The sequence below is a fragment of the Delphinapterus leucas genome, chromosome 8, assembly GCF_059928025.1.
Source record: "Delphinapterus leucas isolate spDelLeu-1000000601 "Yukka" chromosome 8, BTC_Dleu_Yukka2, whole genome shotgun sequence".
Lineage (NCBI taxonomy): Eukaryota > Metazoa > Chordata > Mammalia > Artiodactyla > Monodontidae > Delphinapterus > Delphinapterus leucas.
The window spans coordinates 38,645,703-38,665,300 of NC_143136.1; the positions used below are offsets into that span (position 1 = coordinate 38,645,703).

The 19,598-nt window shown below is 37.2% G+C and overlaps 2 protein-coding genes across 3 annotated transcripts in view; one reads left to right on the forward strand and one right to left on the reverse strand.

The window, feature by feature from the left end:
- GTF3C3 (general transcription factor IIIC subunit 3) overlaps nt 1-11,563 on the forward strand; it is a 95,571-nt gene extending 84,008 nt beyond the window's left edge. Inside the window, exon 18 of one of the 2 annotated variants that reach the window (XR_016394070.1) lies at nt 201-11,563. The gene's annotated coding sequence lies outside the window, so the exon portion shown is untranslated. The remainder of the gene's footprint in view (nt 1-200) is intronic. The other variant, XR_016394069.1, reaches the window with a different exon arrangement.
- CCDC150 (coiled-coil domain containing 150) overlaps nt 1-19,598 on the reverse strand; it is an 88,653-nt gene that overhangs the window by 21,853 nt on the left and 47,202 nt on the right. The window contains 2 exon segments of the mRNA XM_089916550.1: nt 289-417; nt 5,435-5,542. Coding sequence (XP_089772676.1) covers nt 289-417; nt 5,435-5,542 — 237 coding nt within the window.

A 19,598-nucleotide genomic window follows, 5' to 3' on the forward strand; every position in this document is an offset into this window, starting at 1 on the left:
TAGGTGGTTATTAATACCAAGGTCAGATGTGTTTCAACAGAAAAAAATAGGACTTTTGATTAAGACAGGAAGAAAAAAAAAACCATTGGGAGTTAAATCATGTATTTTTAAGGGAAATATTTTAGAGCTCTTCTAAAGTTATCCTTTTTTAGGGAAAAAAAATCCTCCTCTGATCAATCCTCATTCTTTTTTTACTAAAGGTAACAAGAAAAGAAAGAATATGGCTCATGAAAGATTTCAGAAGCGCTTCATTTCAGTAACAGACTTCAGAAAGGACTGATGTCTTGCCTTCTTGTTCCCCCTGTCCTCCAAAGCTTCGAGGTCACCTTTCAACTTCTGAGTCTCTTTCAGAGCTGCAGCACGAACCTTCACAACTCGTGAGAGCTCCCCTTCATTCTTTTCAAGAATGGATTTCACCTTAGTGGAAAAAAAGAAATGATAAATGATTCTCCTAAAGCACAATCAATCAGCAATTAGAATAAGACAGCAATTTAGAAACCAAATTTAAAATGTTTAATTAAATATGCTTATATATTATTGTAAATAAAAACTAGCTTTAGTAGCTGTTTTTCCCCTTAAAACTACAAAGCAAAAAAAAATCTTAATAAACATGGGCAAATCTCTAATATATGTCAATCTCTATGAAAGCACAGAATGAAGGTGAGGGAGATAAGACAATGATGCTAAGATGAAAAACGGGAGAAACTGATTATCACAGAATTTGAAAATACAACGTAAATTAATATCATAAAACCAAAGGTGAAGAAGCACTAAATAGTGTCAAGAAAACAGTGTTACAGAAGTGTTCTAAATAGTGTCCTAATCCTAATTAGAAGTATTAGAATTTTACATCTCTGAAATACTTCTAGCATATCTACACAGTTATTTCAGATGATCATACTATTCTAAATACTACTCTTTTAAAAAATACTTTATCTTGAAATACAGACTCACAGGAGGTTACAAAATTAGTGCAGAGTCCCCATGCACTCTTTTCCCTGCTTCTAATGATGACATCTTATATTGTAGTTCAACATTAAAACCAGGAAACTGACTTTAATGAGATTAACTAGACTACAAAACTTACAATTTTCACCATTTTTTTAACCTGCATTCATCTGTGTATGCACACATGCACACAGCTCTATGTAATCTGATCCCATGCACATATTCCTGTGATCACGACAATCAAGATACAGAACTGCTCCATTGCCGCAAAGAACTCACTGTGCTACTTCTCTGTGTTCACACCCTCCCCCAAACTCATCCCATGTCCCCTGGCAACCACTAATTTGTTCTCTATCGCAACTGTTTTTGTCATTTCAAGAATGTTATTTTAAACATTTAAAAATAATTAATTTCAGTATAATACATTCATATTTTTTAAAACAGCCTTACTGAGATATAGTTGACATACAATAAGCTATGTATATTTAAAGTGTACAGTTTTGATATATGTATAAACCATAATCATGATAATGAACACTTCCATTATCCCAAAAGTTCCCTTATGCCTTTTTGTAATTTCCCCCACTTCTATCTCTCCCTGTTCCTACACATCCACCCAAGGCTACCACTGACCTGTTTTCTGTCACAATCAAATTCACTTTTATTTCCTAGAATTTTATATAATGAAATCATATTTTATGTACTCATTTTTGAATGATTTTTCACTCAGCACAGTTATTTTGAGATTCACTCAGTCTTCTTTATGTTGCTGAACAGTGTTCTGCTGAACACTTGAGCTGTTCCAGTTTTAAGCTATTACAAGTAGAGCTGCTCTGGGCAGTTGTATACAGATCTTTGTGTAGACATACGCTTTCATTTATCTTTGGTAAATGCATAGGAGTGGAATGGCTGGGTTGTATGGTAGTAATATGTATCACTTTTAAAGAAACTACCAAACTATTTTCCCCAGTGGCTGAGTGATTTTACATTCCCTTCAGCAATGTATGAGAGTTCCTCCACATCTTCACTAACACTTGGGGTAATCAGTTTTTCAATTTTAGACATTCTAATAGTGTGTGGTAGTATCTCACTGCAGTTTCAATTTGCATTTCCCTAATAACTGATGTTTAACATCTTTTCAAGTGCTTATTTATCATCCATATATCTTTTTTGGTGAAACGTGTGTTCAAATACTTTGTGCCTTTTTTTTTTCGGATTGTCTTTCCTTCTTAGTGAGTTTTGAGAGTTTTTAATAAACTGTGGAGACAAGACCTTTATCAGATATGTGATTTGCAAATGTTTTTTCCCCCAGCCTGTAGCTTTTCTCTTCATTTTCTTAACAATGTCTTTGAAGAGCATACATTGTCAATGTTACATTTTTTCCTTTATGGATCATGCTTTTGATGTCAAATCTAAGAAATCTTTGTGTAATCCAAGATCACAATGGTTTCATCCTATGTTTCAGAAGTTTTACAGTTTTAGGTTTTACCTTTAGGGCTTTCATCCATTTTGAGTTAATTTTTATATATGGTAAGAGGTATTCTGTTTTTTTGTTTTTGCATATGATACCCAATTGCTTTAGCACATTTGATGAAAAGACCATCCTTTCTCTACTTTTACTTCTGTTGAAAATAAAGTGTTCATAAAATTATTCTGGATGGGTAGAACATTCACATTACTCTTAAGGTACAAAAGGATAAAGTGAAAAATCTCCCAGCCACCCAGTTTCCTTCCTCGAAAATAATGTTGCCAATTTATTACGATTCATTTTAGAGAGACTCTATTCAAAAGTGAATACATATGTATACTTCATCGCCCCAATCCTTTTGCACACAAATATTAAAATACTCTGTATACTCTTCTGAGCCTTGACTGTTTTAACCTAATAATAGATATGTTATGATTAAGATAAATATATCTTCAAACAGTATTCCAAACTATGGGTATACCATGGTTTATTTAGCCAGCCTCTTACTGATGGAATTTTGGTTGTTTCTAGTCTTTTGCTAATAACAAACAATACTTCAGAAAGTAACCTTGTAAACATGTCTTATGTATAAGCTAGTGTATCTGTAGGAAAAAGTACAACTGTGGGCGTAAAGTGATAAACAAAGCCAAATTGCCCTCCACAGGAAAAGGGCACTCCAAACAGCAGCAAAGAAGAATGCCTTTCACCCACATCTTCCTCAATATTATACTTCCTTATAACTTTTAACGTGTAACATTAAAAATACTTTAATTTCTTCTGCAAGGATTCAAGAATAGTACAAAAGATGCTAACTTATAATAGGTTTTCAAAACCTACTGGATTTTGTTCTAGAAAAGTACATTAGGAAGAATATAGTTTTTATAATTTTACCAGTGTTTATAAAATATTTATAAATATGAAAAGGCCACTAGCAAAAGTGCTTACAAAAAGGGTCTAAATAGTAGTTAACTCTAGAAGACAATCTATAGTACTTTCTATTTTTAAATATCAAACGAAGATGGATGCTGTAGTAAGTTTTCTTTGGAAAGTATTCTCCAGTGTTCAAGTTCTCGGGGCTTCTATTTATGTATTTCTACTTTAAAATCAGGCTTTACCCATTTTACTATAAATGTTAAGACTATTAGCATTAATTTTTAAAGTGAAAATTAGAGTAAAAATCTCAATGGTTACTCTTAAGCCAAATATGACATTTCTGTGTCCAAAACAAAAATTAAGTATGCAAGAGCCAGAATGATGGTTTTGATCTACATCATCAGTTTTTCCTGTTTGTGAAGAAGTTCTTTCCTTGTTGTTACTCACACCTCCAAATGTTATCTTTCTATATGTTACTACTTTTCTTCATCGTTGTATAAATCTGAAATTTCCTTATGATTTAATTTGTGGCCTTCACTTACCGAATCCCGGTAAAGAAAATTTGGTGACTCATCATTTAATGGTCTTGAGGCAAGAATGTCTATTTTACCTTCCAGTCTTCCCTCCATGGTTTTAATGGCATTCAAAAGAGTCTTTAGAGAGATCCTAGAGTCTCCGATCTCCTGAGAAGACCTCACAGAAGCCAGGGTAGGTGCAAAGGTCACATGGCGTGTAGGGTTTGGCCTAACACTGGGCAAACCAGCTGATGAAGTTCGTTCCTTTATATTGTTGACATGGGGCCTATAGCTTTCAAGGAATTTTGAAGATGCAGGCCTCTCTGGAGACTTCCTTCTTCTTGGAGGCATCACCAATTTAAAAAGACAAAATCAACTAAACCTAGAATTATTTTTCAGTGAGTGCCCCCTTTACTATGAGAAACAACACAACGTTCTAAATGAAGCTGGGATGGAAAATATACCTAAAAATGTGTTCGTTTGCTTTCAGAATGAAGAAAATACTAGTGTAAAGTATGTCCTAGTGAAGAAACAAAGCGTATCTAATGAGGTCCCCTTTACCAGTAGAGTCAGATTGTTAGAACCCTAGCAGCCTTCCATTTGAAGACACATTCTAGTTGCTTGGTTACCAAGGATATACATACACAAACATTATAGTTAAAGAAGTTAGACATGCTTACAGTGTTAAAAATTAAAAATAAATAATGTGATAAATTTGTAAATCATTGAAATGAATCACTTTCTTTTAGTAACATATTCCTGGATTATTTTCTTCACTAAATGTTTTATATATCTTCTTTGTCTAATTTTCTCTGTTCGTATGTTAAATTGTTATGTGACCTATGAACGGTTTTCAGTCTCAATAGCCACCATGCTAACAAGTAAGCACCTTCACTACTAATACCTCTTTCAAGTGCGCTATTGCAGGTATATCTTGTTGGCAATGAGTTCTGCGTTTGCCTGTAATTAAAAACCCAAAGAGGGCTTCCCTGGTGGCGCAGTGGTTGAGAGTCCGCCTGCTGATGCAGGGGACATGGGTCCGTGCCCCAGTCCGGGAGGATCCCGCGTGCTGTGGAGTGGCTGGGCCCGTGAGCCATGGCCGCTGGGCCTGCGCGTCTGGAGCCTGTGCTCTGCAACAGGAGAGGCCACAACAGTGAGAGGCCCGCGTACCGCAAAAAAACCCACAAAAACCCAAAGATACTTGTTCCTCACGTCTGCCGAAAGTTTTAAGGCTCAAATTAAAAAACCACTTCCTCTATGATAGAGATTCTCGATGCTTTCATCATGATGATGTTCCCTATACATGCTCACAATACAATCTATTTTGTCTCTGAAAGGCATAACCTTCTGTTCTATAATAAAGTCTGCTGAGTACATTCCTAATCCTGCAATTAGAGCATAAGCAACTTGAGTGTCCCAATACTGCTTCAGGCATCTTTATGAATTCTTCTGTGGTTGAGTGGAACCTTGTACATCAAGGGTGTTTAAAAATATTTTTGATAAATTGAGTCAAGTGAGAGAATATTCATCTTTCTGGGATCATATGGTGAGGTGGGGAGAAAGGCACCAATTTCTTAAAAGCTAATTAAAACAACATAGAAGCAATCTGTTTTATAGCTATTAATCACACCTGAGCATATTTGCCCTCTAGTGCCTTACTGAACTTGCGTAGATGGTCGTTCTGTGAACTGGTTTCAGTAAAAGAACGTAGTTGTTCTTCTAGCTGCTTAACTTTTATCTAGAGAAAAAATAGAAGAATAAAAAAACAAGTCTCATTAATGAAATATATATATATACTCCAAAACAGAAAAAAAAAAAAAGATGTCACAAGTTATGCAAAAAAAAAAAACCACAGAAAATCCTTAAAACTTGTAAAAAGCAATCCTAAGGTTTTCTAATGATGCTGTTTTGTTTTTGTTTTTGTTTTTGCGGTACGTGGGCCTCTCACTGTTGTGGCCTCTCCCGTTGTGGAGCACAGGCTCCGGATGCGCAGGCTCAGTGGCCATGGCTCACGGGCCTAGCCGCTCCGCGGCATGTGGGATCTTCCCGGACCGGGACACAAACCCGTGTCCCCTGCATCAGCAGGCGGACTCTCAACCACTGCGCCACCAGGGAAGCCCTCTAATGATGCTATTTCAACTAAAATCGCTATTTCAACAAATAAAAGTAGGCTATAGCCCTATACATGTACTGAGATAATTCATTTGGTTTATAGCATTTATGGAAACTCCAAATTAACATGACTCATGAATATAACAGTGAGACGTTGTGGGTAAAATATTTCAATTTTAAAGGAATTGTGGTATCTAGTATTCAAAACCCTTTCTGAGTACGGATAATTAGAATTGTCAATATGTAAGGAGACAAGAGTCTTGTGTTTACCCACAGAGAATTACGAAAGTTGAATTAACAGAGTTCTTATAGGCTGAATTATATTTGAAAACTAACTCATAAAGCTGGCTACTCACATCTTTCACTTTAAAGAAAAGATGATCTGGGGGAATAAAATCATTAATATTTACTCACAAATCTCCAAATTGTGTGTATTTCTACATTTTCTTCCTCTTATTCCCAACCCTCTCAATACAAATCAACAGTTAACATTACTGAGCCTATCTCTGAATCAGAAAAAATTTCATCCAAAATTTTTAATTTAAATAAACTTTTTCCTCTCTCAGTATCTTTTCTTGTTTCCCACCTCTGAAGGGCAAACTCCTCTTGGTTGTAGCCACTGATTGTTTTCAAGAACTGTTAAAATTTGAGTGCTAATACTTAGTTTTTTTTAGAAAGGCTACATGAAAACACATTTTGTCTCAGGAAATCTCTCTTGTTCCATCAGAAGAATCCTTCTTTTTCTCATCTTTGCCTGTTTCTGGTGCTCTTTTCCACAGTATAAAACATGTTCCATGGCTCCCCCTTAAGTGTATTCACTTAAGGTTCAGAATTAGAATGGCTGCCTCTAAAGGGAGGTATTGATGCAACACTTATTCTCATTTTAAACGTAAGCAGGGCTTCCCTGGTGGCGCAGTGGTTGAGAGTCCGCCTGCCGATGCAGGGGACACGGGTTCGTGCCCCGGTCCGGGAAGATCCCACATGCCACGGAGCAGCTGGGCCCATGAGCCATGGCCGCTGGGCCTGCGCGTCCGGAGCCTGTGCTCCGCAACGGGAGAGGCCACGACAGTGAGAGGCCCGCGTACCGCAAAAAAAAAAAACAAAAACAAAACAAAATAAACGTAAGCAAACTGCTGTTAACCTTAGAACTCAGTGGAAAATACTGATGAACACTCAAGAATTTTAGATTTGCCTCTCTTCAAACAAAACACAGGATATCCTTATTCCACAATATTTCTCAGGTAATTTACGCTACCCCCAGCCTCAGAGTACTCAATAAAATGCCCTGAAACCTGTCAGATGGCATGTTCTCATCTATAAAGCACTTTAATTTTTATACTGGGTTTATTTTTTGGAAGGATTTCTAATTCAGGACACTGAAATGGGGAAGAACACAAAAGCAAATAAATCCTGCTGCCCTCAGAGATCTGATGTTTCTGTGTCATTAAAATCCAAGTAGTTTCCATAGCTAGCATACCAGGCAGTCTCGGAAATACCAGTATTTCGGTCAAGGTCATATCCTCCTATTGTTTCAAATTATCTAAATATATATAGATACATATTTTTAAAAATTGAGGTATAGTTGATTTATAATATTATGTAAGTTTCAACTGTACAACATAGTGATTCACAATTTTTAAAGATTATACTCCATTTATAGTTATTATAAAATATTGGCTATATTCCATGTGATGTACAATATATCCTTGTAGCTTATTTTATACAGTGGTCTGTACTTCTTAATCTCCTACCCTAATATTGCCCCTTACATATATTTTCTAATATAAAATATAACACTATAGAAACTGTGAGACACCTAAGAATGGATGAAAAGGAACTTATTTTTATGTGTTTTATAATTCAAGTATTCTAAATTAATGCTATTAATAAATTTCCTAGGTTTTTTTCTTCTTCGATACATATAAGTTGGAAATAAAGTAGGACAAGCCTACAACGTTACCCCAAAGTTTGAAATGAGCTACAGAGTTGAAACAACCTAAACTGCCAGAGTTATGTATTTTGACTAGAAGTATGAAAATACATTCATAAAACTGATAATTTCAGCACAGCACCCTTAATAATATTCATATAATTCCATGAAGCAATTCAAACCAAAGAAGTACAACAACAAACAACATTGATGAATCTCTCAATTATAATGCTGGGTGAAAGAAACAAGACACACAAAAAGTATATACTGTATTATTATACAAAGTTCAAAAATTAATCTGGGGTATTAGAAGTCAGGATGATGGATAGTAACATCATGGGGAATGGTGACTGAAAAAGGCTATGAAATGGGCTCTGGGTGCTGGGAATATTCTGTGTGCTGGTCACATGGTTACCTCTACTTTGTGAAAATCCATTAACTGTACCCTGTGTACTTTTCTGTATAATATGTTATAGTTCAATAAAAATTTACTAAAACAAAACAAACAAAACCTTTAAATAATCTCTAAATTAAGGTCATAAATGCAGCTGCTCCTAAGGGGCTAGGCAGCTAACATAATATTTGAATCCAGTTGGTATAAGAGTGATGGGGCCAGTGGTAGATTAAAGTGAGCATAAAGCACTAACTAACATATGTTTAAAGACAAGAAAAAGGTGTTGGGCTTCCCTGGTGGTGCAGTGGTTAAGAATCCTCCTGCCAATTCAGGGGACACGGGTTCGATCCCTGGTCCAGGAAGATCCCCTATGCTGCGGAGCAACTAAGCCTGTGCGCCACAACTACTGAGCCTGTGCTCTAGAACCCGCGAGCCACAACTACTGAAGCCCGCGGGCCTAGAGCCCGTGCTCCGCAACAAGAGAAGCCACCGCAATGAGAAGCCCACGCACTGCAATGAAGAGTAGCCTCAGCTCACCGCAACTAGAGACAGCCTGCATGCAGCAATGAAGACCCAATGCAGCCAAAAATAAACAAATAAATAAAATAAATTTATAAAAAAAATGTTGGAAATCTTTCAGGCATATATAGCAACATCCCTTCTATTCATCACTCAACTTAAAAAGAATAAAACATTACTAATATAGTTGAAACCCTCTGTGTAGCCTAATCCAACTAAATCTCTTCCATCCTGGAGTTAACTACGATCCTGAATTTGATGTTTTATCATGCTTATTCCTTTTTAATAATTTTACTATAAATGTATCCCTAAACAGTATGTATTATTATTATTTATTTATTTTTTTGCGGTATGCGGGCCTCTCACTGTTGTGGCCTCTCCTGTTGCGGAGCACAGGCTCCACGGCCATGGCTCACAGGCCCAGCCGCTCCGCGGCATGTGGGATCCTCCTGGACCGGGGCACGAACCCCTGTCCCCTGCATTGGCAGGCAGACTCTCAACCACTGTGCCACCAGGGAAGCCCATGTAGTATTATTTTATAAGATTCATCCATGTTAACACATGTCACTCTACATCTTCTTATATAGACTGCTTTCTAAACTGGTATAATTACTTTTAGGAGAAATTTGACAAACTCTAGTAAATTTCAATTTATGTACATCATACAACCCAGCAATTCTCATCCTAAGAATTATACCTAGAATAGAGAATATTTTGGATGAGTACAAAGACATGTGCAAGAATTCATCACATCAGCATTATTTGCAAACAACTGAAAACTGTCTAAATATCCATCGACATAAGAAAGGATTAGCCAGAACGGTGAGAGGCCCATGTACCGCAAAAAAAAAAAAAAAAAGGATAAATACATTTGGGCATATTTAGATAATGCAATAGTATACAGCACCATATATGAAACTAAAATCATGTTTGAGTGTGAGGCGACAGTTTCTGACAGTCTGCATTAACACCTAAAACCCGGTATTTACATTAAGTTAATTTTGACAACGCAATATTTTATCTAATATGGTTCATATGTAATATTTTAATCGATTATAATCCAATTGAGAGAACACACAGCAGACTATTGTTTTGATTACATTTAATATGTAGCTCTTCTTTTAGATTATCTTGCGAGAGTAATATGCTATACATTTACAATAGCCAAGACATAGAAGCAACCAAGATATCCATCGATAGATGAACGGATAAAGAAGATGTGTGTGTGTATACACACACACACACACACACACACACACACAATGGTCTATTACTCAGCCATAAAAAAGAATGAACTGGGGCTTCCCTGGTGGTGCAGTGGTTGAGAGTCCGCCTGCCGGTGCAGGGGACACGGGTTCGAGCTCCGGTCTGGGAAGATCCCACATGCCACGGAACGGCTAAGCCCGTGAGCCATGGCCGCTGAGCCTGCGTGTCCGGAGCCTGTGCTCCGCAACGGGAGAGGCTACAACAGTGAGAGGCCCACGTACCGCAAAAAAAAAAAAAAAAAATGAATGAACTAATGCCATTTGCAGCAACATGGATGGCCCTAGAGATTATCATACTAAGTGAAGTAACTCAGAGAACGAAAAATACCATATGATATCACTTATATGTGGACTCTAAAATATGATACAAATGAACTTATTTACAAAACAGAAACGGACTCCTAGGCATAAGAAACAAACTTATGGTTACCAAAGGAGAAAGTGGGGGGGAAGATAAATTAGGAGTTTGGGAGTGGCAGATGCAAGCTACTGTGTATAAAATAAACAAGGTCCTATTATGTAGCACAGGAAGCTATACTTTTTAAAAATAAAGTATAATGGAAAAGAATATGAAAAAGAACATATAGGGCTTCCCTGGTGGCACAGTGGTTGAGAGTCCGCCTGTCGATGCAGGGGACACGGGTTCGTGCCCCGGTACGGGAAGATCCCACGTGCCGCGGAGCGGCTGGGCCCGTGAGCCATGGCCGCTGAGCCTGTGCGTCCGGAGCCTGTGCTCCACAACGGAAGAGGCCACAACAGTGAGAGGCCTGCGTACCGCAAAAAAACAAACAAAAGAACATATATACACACACATATATATAAAACTGAACCAGTTTGCTGTACACCAGCAACTAACACAAGATTGTCAATTAAAAAAAAAAAAGAATAAGTGCTATATAAGAGCACTTTCCCTTGGGCTGATGAGGTCAGTGCCTTTTGGAATGTGCCAATCCAAGGTATGACATAAAAACACCAGTGAATCAATAGTTTCAAAAGTGTTTCACCTTTCAAAGGCTATCAAAAAGCTTCAGCCCTTATTACAGGAATATGGGCAGAAAAAAAGGTATGTATTTTCCTTAAGATTATAAGGATGATCTCTAACATGTAATCAAGGTTTAAAAGGTTAGATAGGTAACATCAGACTCACTAATAAATCTTAAAATGTATTCCACTCCTAGCTAAAATTTGGCTTCAAGGTTTTAAGATTCGGCTATGAGTATTTAAGATTTTTCTCACACACTTAAAAATATACTTCATTTCTCTTGGGAAAGCTAAAAGCAGGTCAAAATCATGGGCCACAGCTTCTACGAGATGATTAGTGTCACAAAGGAGAAAGTATATACCCAGCCTATTACACTGATCACCTTTCCCAGTGAGAAGTAAATAAGAGAGGTGTACTTCCCCAGCTCATTTCATAGGTGAATAAGATGAAACAAGAAAATTAAGACTTGTGCAAGGTTACACAAGTATAGATGATTATATTTAACTGCATCGCTGCCTCTGGAAAATATTAATTAAAAGCACACAAATAGTGGCCAAATAGCTTTATCTTTTTATTGGACAACATACTGCTTCACAACCATGGTTTATCAACTGCCTTTCAGAACACCTGCCATTTCTGGGCTGGATCTTGTCTGCTAACCCTATGGTAAGTCCCTTGGGCAGATGAGATAAGATTAACACTGAGGTGTTCGGCAAATCTCTAGGGAGATTACTTATTCAGTCAGCTCTATAGCTGCCAAGCCTAACCAGACTTCACTTCATACCATTCAGTCCAGTGGTGCTCAACTATGGTTGCACATTGGAATCACCAGGGATTTAAAAAGTATTGATTGAAGCCTACGACTTACTCCCTGAGATTCTGATTTAATTGCTCTGGGGTGCAAGCCCGGTCATGGGGAGTTTCCCCTTTATATTTTATTATGAAAAAATTTAAATATACAGAAAAATTGAAACGTGCATACACCTGCCATTCAAATTCAACCATTAACATTTTTATACTTACTTATCATATATCCATCCATCATTTTCTCTATCAACCTATCAAACTATTTTCTTTTTTCTTTTTTTAATGATTCATTGCAAAGTAAATGGCAGATATCATATACTTCCTAGCATGAAGAGTTTTTTAAATTCCCCAGGGGAGCCTACTGTGTAGCTAAGGCTGAGAACCACTAATTTAGACTTCAATGTTTCTACTGAAGTTGGTTTAAGGCAGGTCTAGCCTTATTAGTGGCAAGCTTCCTGCTCTGAGGACACTTTAGGGACAAAACTCACATGGAGTGAAAGAACAGTATCATCTCATGCACAAGTCAATTCTATTGCCTTGCATCTCAATTTCCAGGTTATTTCTTTTTAGGAATGTTATAAAAATTCTGCAAAAAGGAGAACATATGCGATGGAGGGAATCAAGATGGTGCAGTAGGATGATGCTGAGCTCACCTACCCCTACAAACAAATCAAAAATACATCTATATGTGTAGCAGCTCTCAGTGAAAACAAACTGGAGACTGGCAGAAAGATGTCTACAACCAAGGCTGCAAAGAAAGATCCACAGAGTTTGGTAGGAAGGGAGAAGTGATCAGGTCGGGACCTATGTCCCTAGTAGGGATACAGAAGAGGAGGGGATATCACAGGTTCAGAGATCCTCCCTGGGGATTTTGGGGCTTGAACCACATATTAGGAACCCCAGTCCTGGGGACCAACAATGGAAAGATGAATCCCACTAGCTGGTTTGAAAATCAGTGGGACATACCAGCAAGCTGTAAGAAACTGAGACTCTGCTCCTGAAGAGCGCACACATGCTTGCTTACTCCCAGGAACAAGGTAGAGGAAACAAATTAAAAATGGCCTGGGGCTCTGGCCGGTGTCCCAAGACCACCCCAATAGCTGCCCTAGCCTGCACAGATGCCAGCTCCAGCCCCTCTTGCTCTGGAGCAGCTCCCCACTAGGTAAAGGCTGCCACTGTCAAGGAGGATAAGCACTTGGGGGAGATGGAGCGGTTCAGACTGGGCCCTGCATCTGAATAGGGTGAGGGCAATCATTACCAGTGTGTGCAGAAGTGGTGGGGCAGGAGCTACTTGGAACTCCTACTGATGTGCTGGGACCATCCCAGTGCACACCCCAGCCCACACCAGGCACCTACTCTGGACCCTTTTGCTCCGATGCAGCTGCCCACTAGGGCGAAGGCTGCCACTGCTGGAGGGGAGAGGGAGTGCACACTTAAGAGGGAACAAAACCAGCCTGGACCTGACCCTTAGGGCTTCTGCTCCAGCACCTTGATACCTGGCCCTACACCTGATAGGGTGGCTATAGCCATTGAGCATAGGAGAAGGGCCAGCTCACACCTGGCTCTGGCTCTAGCCCCTCCATCTTTGGAGGGTAGGAGGAGACCCTCCCTACCTCCCACCAAGGTGGTAACTGCCAGCACACCCTGGGGGAAGAGGTAACCTGTGCTCACTTCAGATTCAGCTCTCCCAACAAAGCCACTGGACAGGAGCAGAGTGCACAGGGACTCCCACACAAGGACACCCCTTTAAGTTTGGGATAAGTAACTTTTACCTAGAGATACAGAAAGTTAAACAAAATGAGAAGATAAAAGAATTTATTTCAAACAAAAGAAAAACACCCCTGAAAAAACAACTAATGAAATAGAGATAAATGATTTACCAGATATAGAGGTCAAAGCATTATTAATGAAAATGCTAACTGAACTTGGGAAAAGAATAGATGAACAGAGTAAGAATTTTAACAAGGGACTAGAAAATATAAAAAAGAACCAGTTGGAGCTGAAGATCATAATAACTGAAGTGAAAAGTACACTAAAAGGAATTAATAACAGACTAGGAGATACAGAAGAATGCATAAGTAATCAGGAAGATACAATATTGGAAATCACCAATTCAGAAGAGCAAAAAAGGAAAACAAATTTTAAAAAATGAGGATAGTTGAAGGAACCTCTGGGACAACATTCCCATTTTAGGGGTCCTAGAAGGAGAAAAGCAAGAGAAGAAGGTTAAAAATGTATTTGATGAAATTATGGCTGAAAAAATTTATTCCTGAGGATGAAGAAAGAAACAGATTTCTAAGTATAGGAAGTACAAAGAGTTCCAAATAAGATGAACCTAAGAAGACCCACACCAAGACATATCATAATTAAAATGGCAAAAGTTAACGAGAGAATTTTAGAGGCAGCAAGAAAAAAAAAAGAGTAACATACAATGGAACCTCCGTAAGGCTATCAGCTGATTTTTCCATAGAAACTTGGCAGGTCAGAAGGGAGTGGCATGATATATTTAAAGTATTGAAAGGGAAAAACCTACAAGCCAGAATACTCTACCCAGCAAAATTATTATTCAGAATTGAAAGAGAGATGAAGAACTTCTGAGAGAAGCAAAAACTAAGAGAGTTCATCTAACTGATGTTACAAGTGTTAAAGGGTCTTCTCTAAGTGGAAAAGGCTACAACAAGAAGAATTTATAGGAAAGGTAAATCCCACTAGTAAAGGCAAATATAAGGTAAAGGTTGTGGATCAACTACTTAAATAAGCTAGTACAAGATTAAGAGACAAAAATTATAAAATCAACTATAACTACAATAAACAGTTAAGGGATAGACATGAATATGTAAAATATGACATTGAAAACACAAAATGTGGGGGAGGGGAATAAAAAATGTAGCTTTTTAAAAGTGTATAAATGTATCTGAACTTAAATGACTATTGGTTTAAAATAAGCTCTAGGTCAACATATATGAACTCCACAGTAACCACAAGTAAAAAACCTACAATAGATACACAGAAACTAGAGAAAAGAATACAAGCACACCACTAAAGAAAATCACCAAACCACAAGGGAAGGAAGTAAAAGAAGATAACAGAGAAGAACTAGAAAAACAACCAGAAAACTAGTGACAAAATGGCAATAAGTACACACTTATCAATAATCACTTTAAATATCAATGGATTAAATGCTCCAGTCAAAAGACATAGGGTGGCTGACTGGATAAAAATGAAGACCCATCTATATGCTGCCTGCAAGAGACTAATCTCAGAGACACACACACAGCCTGAAAGTGAGGGGATGGAAAAAGACAGTTCATGTAAATGGAAGAGGAAAAAAATGCTGGGGTAGCAATACTCATATCAGACAAAGTAGACTTTAAAATAAAGTCTATAACAAAAGACAACAAACAGCATTATATAATAATAAAGGGATCTGTACAACAATAGTATTAACTTTCATTAACATATATGTACATAATATAGGCGAACCTAATCAGGAGCATCTAAACATATAGAGCAAATATTAACAGACATAAAGGGAGAAAATGACAACAATACAATAATAGTACAGGACTTTAACATGCCACTTGCATCAATGGACAGAAAATCAATAAGGAAACAGTGGTCTTAAATGGCACATTAGACCAGTTGGACTTAATAGATATCTACTGGACCTTACATCCCAAAACAGAAGAATACACATTCTTTTTAAATGCATATGGGGGTTTCCCTGGTGGCGCAGTGGTTGGGAGTCCACCTGCCAATGCAGGGGACTCAGGTTCGAGCCCTGGCCTGGGAAGATCCCACATGCTACGGAGCAACTAAGCTCATGCGCCACAACTGCTGAGCTTGCGCTCTGGAGCTCGCGTGCCACAACTACTGAAGGCCGTGCGTCTAGAGCCCGTGCTCCACAACAAGAGAAGCCACTGCAATGAGAAGCCTGCGCACCACAATGAAGAACAGCCCCCACGTGCCACAACCAGAGAAAGCCTGCACACAGCAATGAAGACCCAATGCAGCCAAAAATTGAAAAAAAAATAAATAAATAAAGTTTAAATGCATATGGAATGTTCTCCAGGATAGATCACATGCTAGGCCATAAAACAAGTCTCAACAAATTTAAGAGAACAGAAATTATATCAAGCATTTTTTCTGAACACAATGGTATGTAACTAGAAATCAACTACAGGAAGAAAAATGGGAAAACCACAAACATGTGGAGACTACACAACATGATATTAAAACCTATGGGTAGGTAAAGAAATCAAAGAGGAAATCAGAAAATACCTTGAAACAAATGAAAATAAAAACACAACTTGCCAAAATCTACAAGATGCAGCAAAAACAGTCCTAAGAGGGAAGTTTATGGCGACACAGGACTACCTCAAGAAAAAAGAAAAATTTCAAATGAACAACCTAACACACCATCTAAAGGAATTAGAAAAAGAATAAAGCCCAAAGTCAGCTAAAGGAAGGAAATAATAAAGATCAGAGAGGAAATGAATGAAAAGGAGACTAAAAAAAAAACACCAATAGAAAAGATCAATGAAACTAAGAGCTGGTTTTTTGAAAAGATAAATAAAATCAATAAGCCTTTAGCCAGGCTCTTTAAGAAAAAATGACAGAGGACACAAATGAACAAAATAATAACTGAAAGAGGAGAAATTGCAACTGATATCACAGAGGTACAAAAAAACATCAGAAGAGAATACTATGAACAGCTATATGCCAACAAACTGGACAACCTAGAAGAAATGGATAAATTTCTAGAAACATACAATCTTCCAAGACTGAATGAGGAAGAAAGAGATAATCTGAACAGACTGATCACTAGCAGTGGAATTGAATTAGTAATCAAAAAACTCCCAGCAAACAAAAGTCCAGGACCTGACAGCTTCACAGGGAAATTCTATCAATAACAAACATATAAAGAAGAGCTGATACCTATCCTTCTCAAACTACTCCAAAAAACTGAAGAGGAGGGAACACTCCCAAATTCATTCTATGAGCCCACGATTACCCTGATACCAAAATCAGACAAAGACACCACAAAAAAAGAGAAAATTATAGGCCAACATCTCTGATGAATATAGTTGCAAAACTTCTCAACAAAATATTAGAAAACTGAATTCAACAATTATAAAAAGGATTATATACCGTGATCAAGCAGGATTTATTCCAGGGATGCAAGGATGGTTTAATACCTACAAATTGATAAATGTGATACACCACATTAACAAAAGAAAGGATAAAAATCACATGATCATCTCAACAGATGTAGAAAAAGCATTTGACAAAATTCAACAACCATTCATGATACCAACTTTCATCAAAGTTGGTATAGATGAAACATATCTCAACATAAATAAAGGCCATTTATGACAAACCCACAGCTAACATCATACTCAATGTTGGAAAGCTGAAAGCTTTTCCTCTAAAATCAGGAACAAGACAAGGATGCCTACTCTTCCCATTTATATTTAACACAGTATTGGAAGTCCTAGACACAGGAATCAGACAAGAAAAAGAAACAAAAGGCATCAAACTGGAAGGGAAAAGGTAAATCTGTCACTATTTGCAGATGACATTATACTTATATATAAAACCCTAAAATCTCCACCAAAGAACTATTAAATTAATTCAGTAAAGTTGCAGGATACAAGATTAATATACAGAAATCTGTTGCTTTTCTATACTCTTACGATGAACAATCAAAAAGAGAAAGCAAAACAATCCTGTTTAAAATCACACCAAAAGAATAAAATACCTAGGCATGATCTTAACCAAGAAGGTGAAAGACCTACTCTCCAAAACTATAAAACACTGGTGAAGGAAATTAAAGATGATATAAGGAAATGGAAAGATATCCCATGTTCACAGAAATTTTGGTAAAATGTCCATACTACACAATCTACAGATTTAATACAATCCCTATCAAAATACCCATGACATTTTTCACAGAACTAGAATAATCATAAAATTTATATTGAACCACAACAGATCCTGAATAGCCAAAGCAATTCTGAGAAAAATGAACAAAGTTGGAATTAACATATTCTCCCTGACTTCTGACTATATTACAAAGCTACAGTAATCAAAATAGTATGGTACTGGAATAAAAAGAGACACATAGATCAACGGAAAAAAACAGAGTCCAGAAAGAAAACCACACATATATGGTCAATTATTTTACAACAAAGGAACCAAGAATATACAATGGGAAAAAGGTAGTCTCTTCAATAAACTGTGTTGGGGAAATTGGACAGGCAGTTGCCAAAGAAAGAAAATGGACCACTAACTTATACCATTTACAAAAATTAACTTCAAATGGATTAAAGACTTGAATGTAAGACCTGAAACCACAAAACTCCTAGAAGAAAACACAGAACACTCTTTGACATACATTGTAGCAATCTTTCTTTGGTTCTGTCTCCTAAGGCAAAGGAAACAAAAGCAAAAATAAAACAAATGGGACCTAATTAAGCTTAAAAGCTTTTGCACAGCAAAGAAAACCATTGGCAAAATGAAAAGACAACCTACTGAGTGGAAGAAAATGTTTGCAAATGTAATGACTCATAAGGGTTTAATATCCAAACTATATAAACAGCTCATACAACTCAATATCAAAAAACCCAAACACCCCAATTAAAAAAATGGTCAGAAAACCTGAATACACATTTCTTCAAAGAAGATGTACAGAGGGCCAACACGCACATGAAAAGATGCTCAACATTGCTTATCATCAGGGAAATGCAAATCAAAACCACAATGAGATATCGCCTCACACCTGTCAGAACGGCTTTCATCAAAAAGACCACAAATAACAAACGTTGGCAAGGATGTGGAGAAAAGAGAACCCTAGTGCAATGCTGGTGGGAATGTAAATTGTTGCAGCCATGTGGAAAACAGTATGGAGGTTCCTCAAAAAACTAAAAACAGAACTACCATATAATCCAGCAATTTCTCCCAAGTATATATCTGGAGAAAATGAAAATACTAATTCAAAAACCCCAATGTTCAATAATAGTGGGGGACTTTAACACCTCACTTACACCAATGGACAGATCATCCAAACAGAAAATTAATAAGGAAACACAAGCATTAAATGACACAATAGACCAGATAGATTTAATTGATATTTATAGGACATTCGATCCAAAAACAGCAGATTACACTTTCTTCTCAAATGCGCATGGAACATTCTTCAGGATAGATCACATCTTGGTTCACAAATCAAGCCTCAGTAAATTTAAGAAAATTGAAATAATATCAAGCATCTTTTCTGAGCAAAACGCTATGAGATTACACATCAATTACAGGGAAAAATACATAAAAAACACAAACACATGGAGGCTAAACAATACGTTACGAAATAGCCAAGAGAGATCACTGAAGAAATCAAAGAGGAAATCAAAAAATACCTAGAGAAAATGACAATGAAAACACGACGATCCAAAACCTATGGGATGCAGCAAAAGCAGTTCTAAGAGGGAAGTTTATAGTAATACAATCCTACCTCAAGAAACAAGAAACATCTCAAATAAACAATGTAACCTTACACCTAAAGGAACTAGAGAAAGAACAACAAACAAAACCCAAAGTTAGCAGAAGGAAAGAAATCATGAAGATCCACAGCAGAAATAAATGAAATAGAAACAAAGAAAACAACAGCAAAGATCAATAAAACTAAAAGCTGGTTCTTTGAGAAGATAAACAAAATTGATAAACCATTAGCGAGACTCATCAAGAAAAGGAGGGAGAGGACTCAAATCAATAAGATTAGAAACGAAA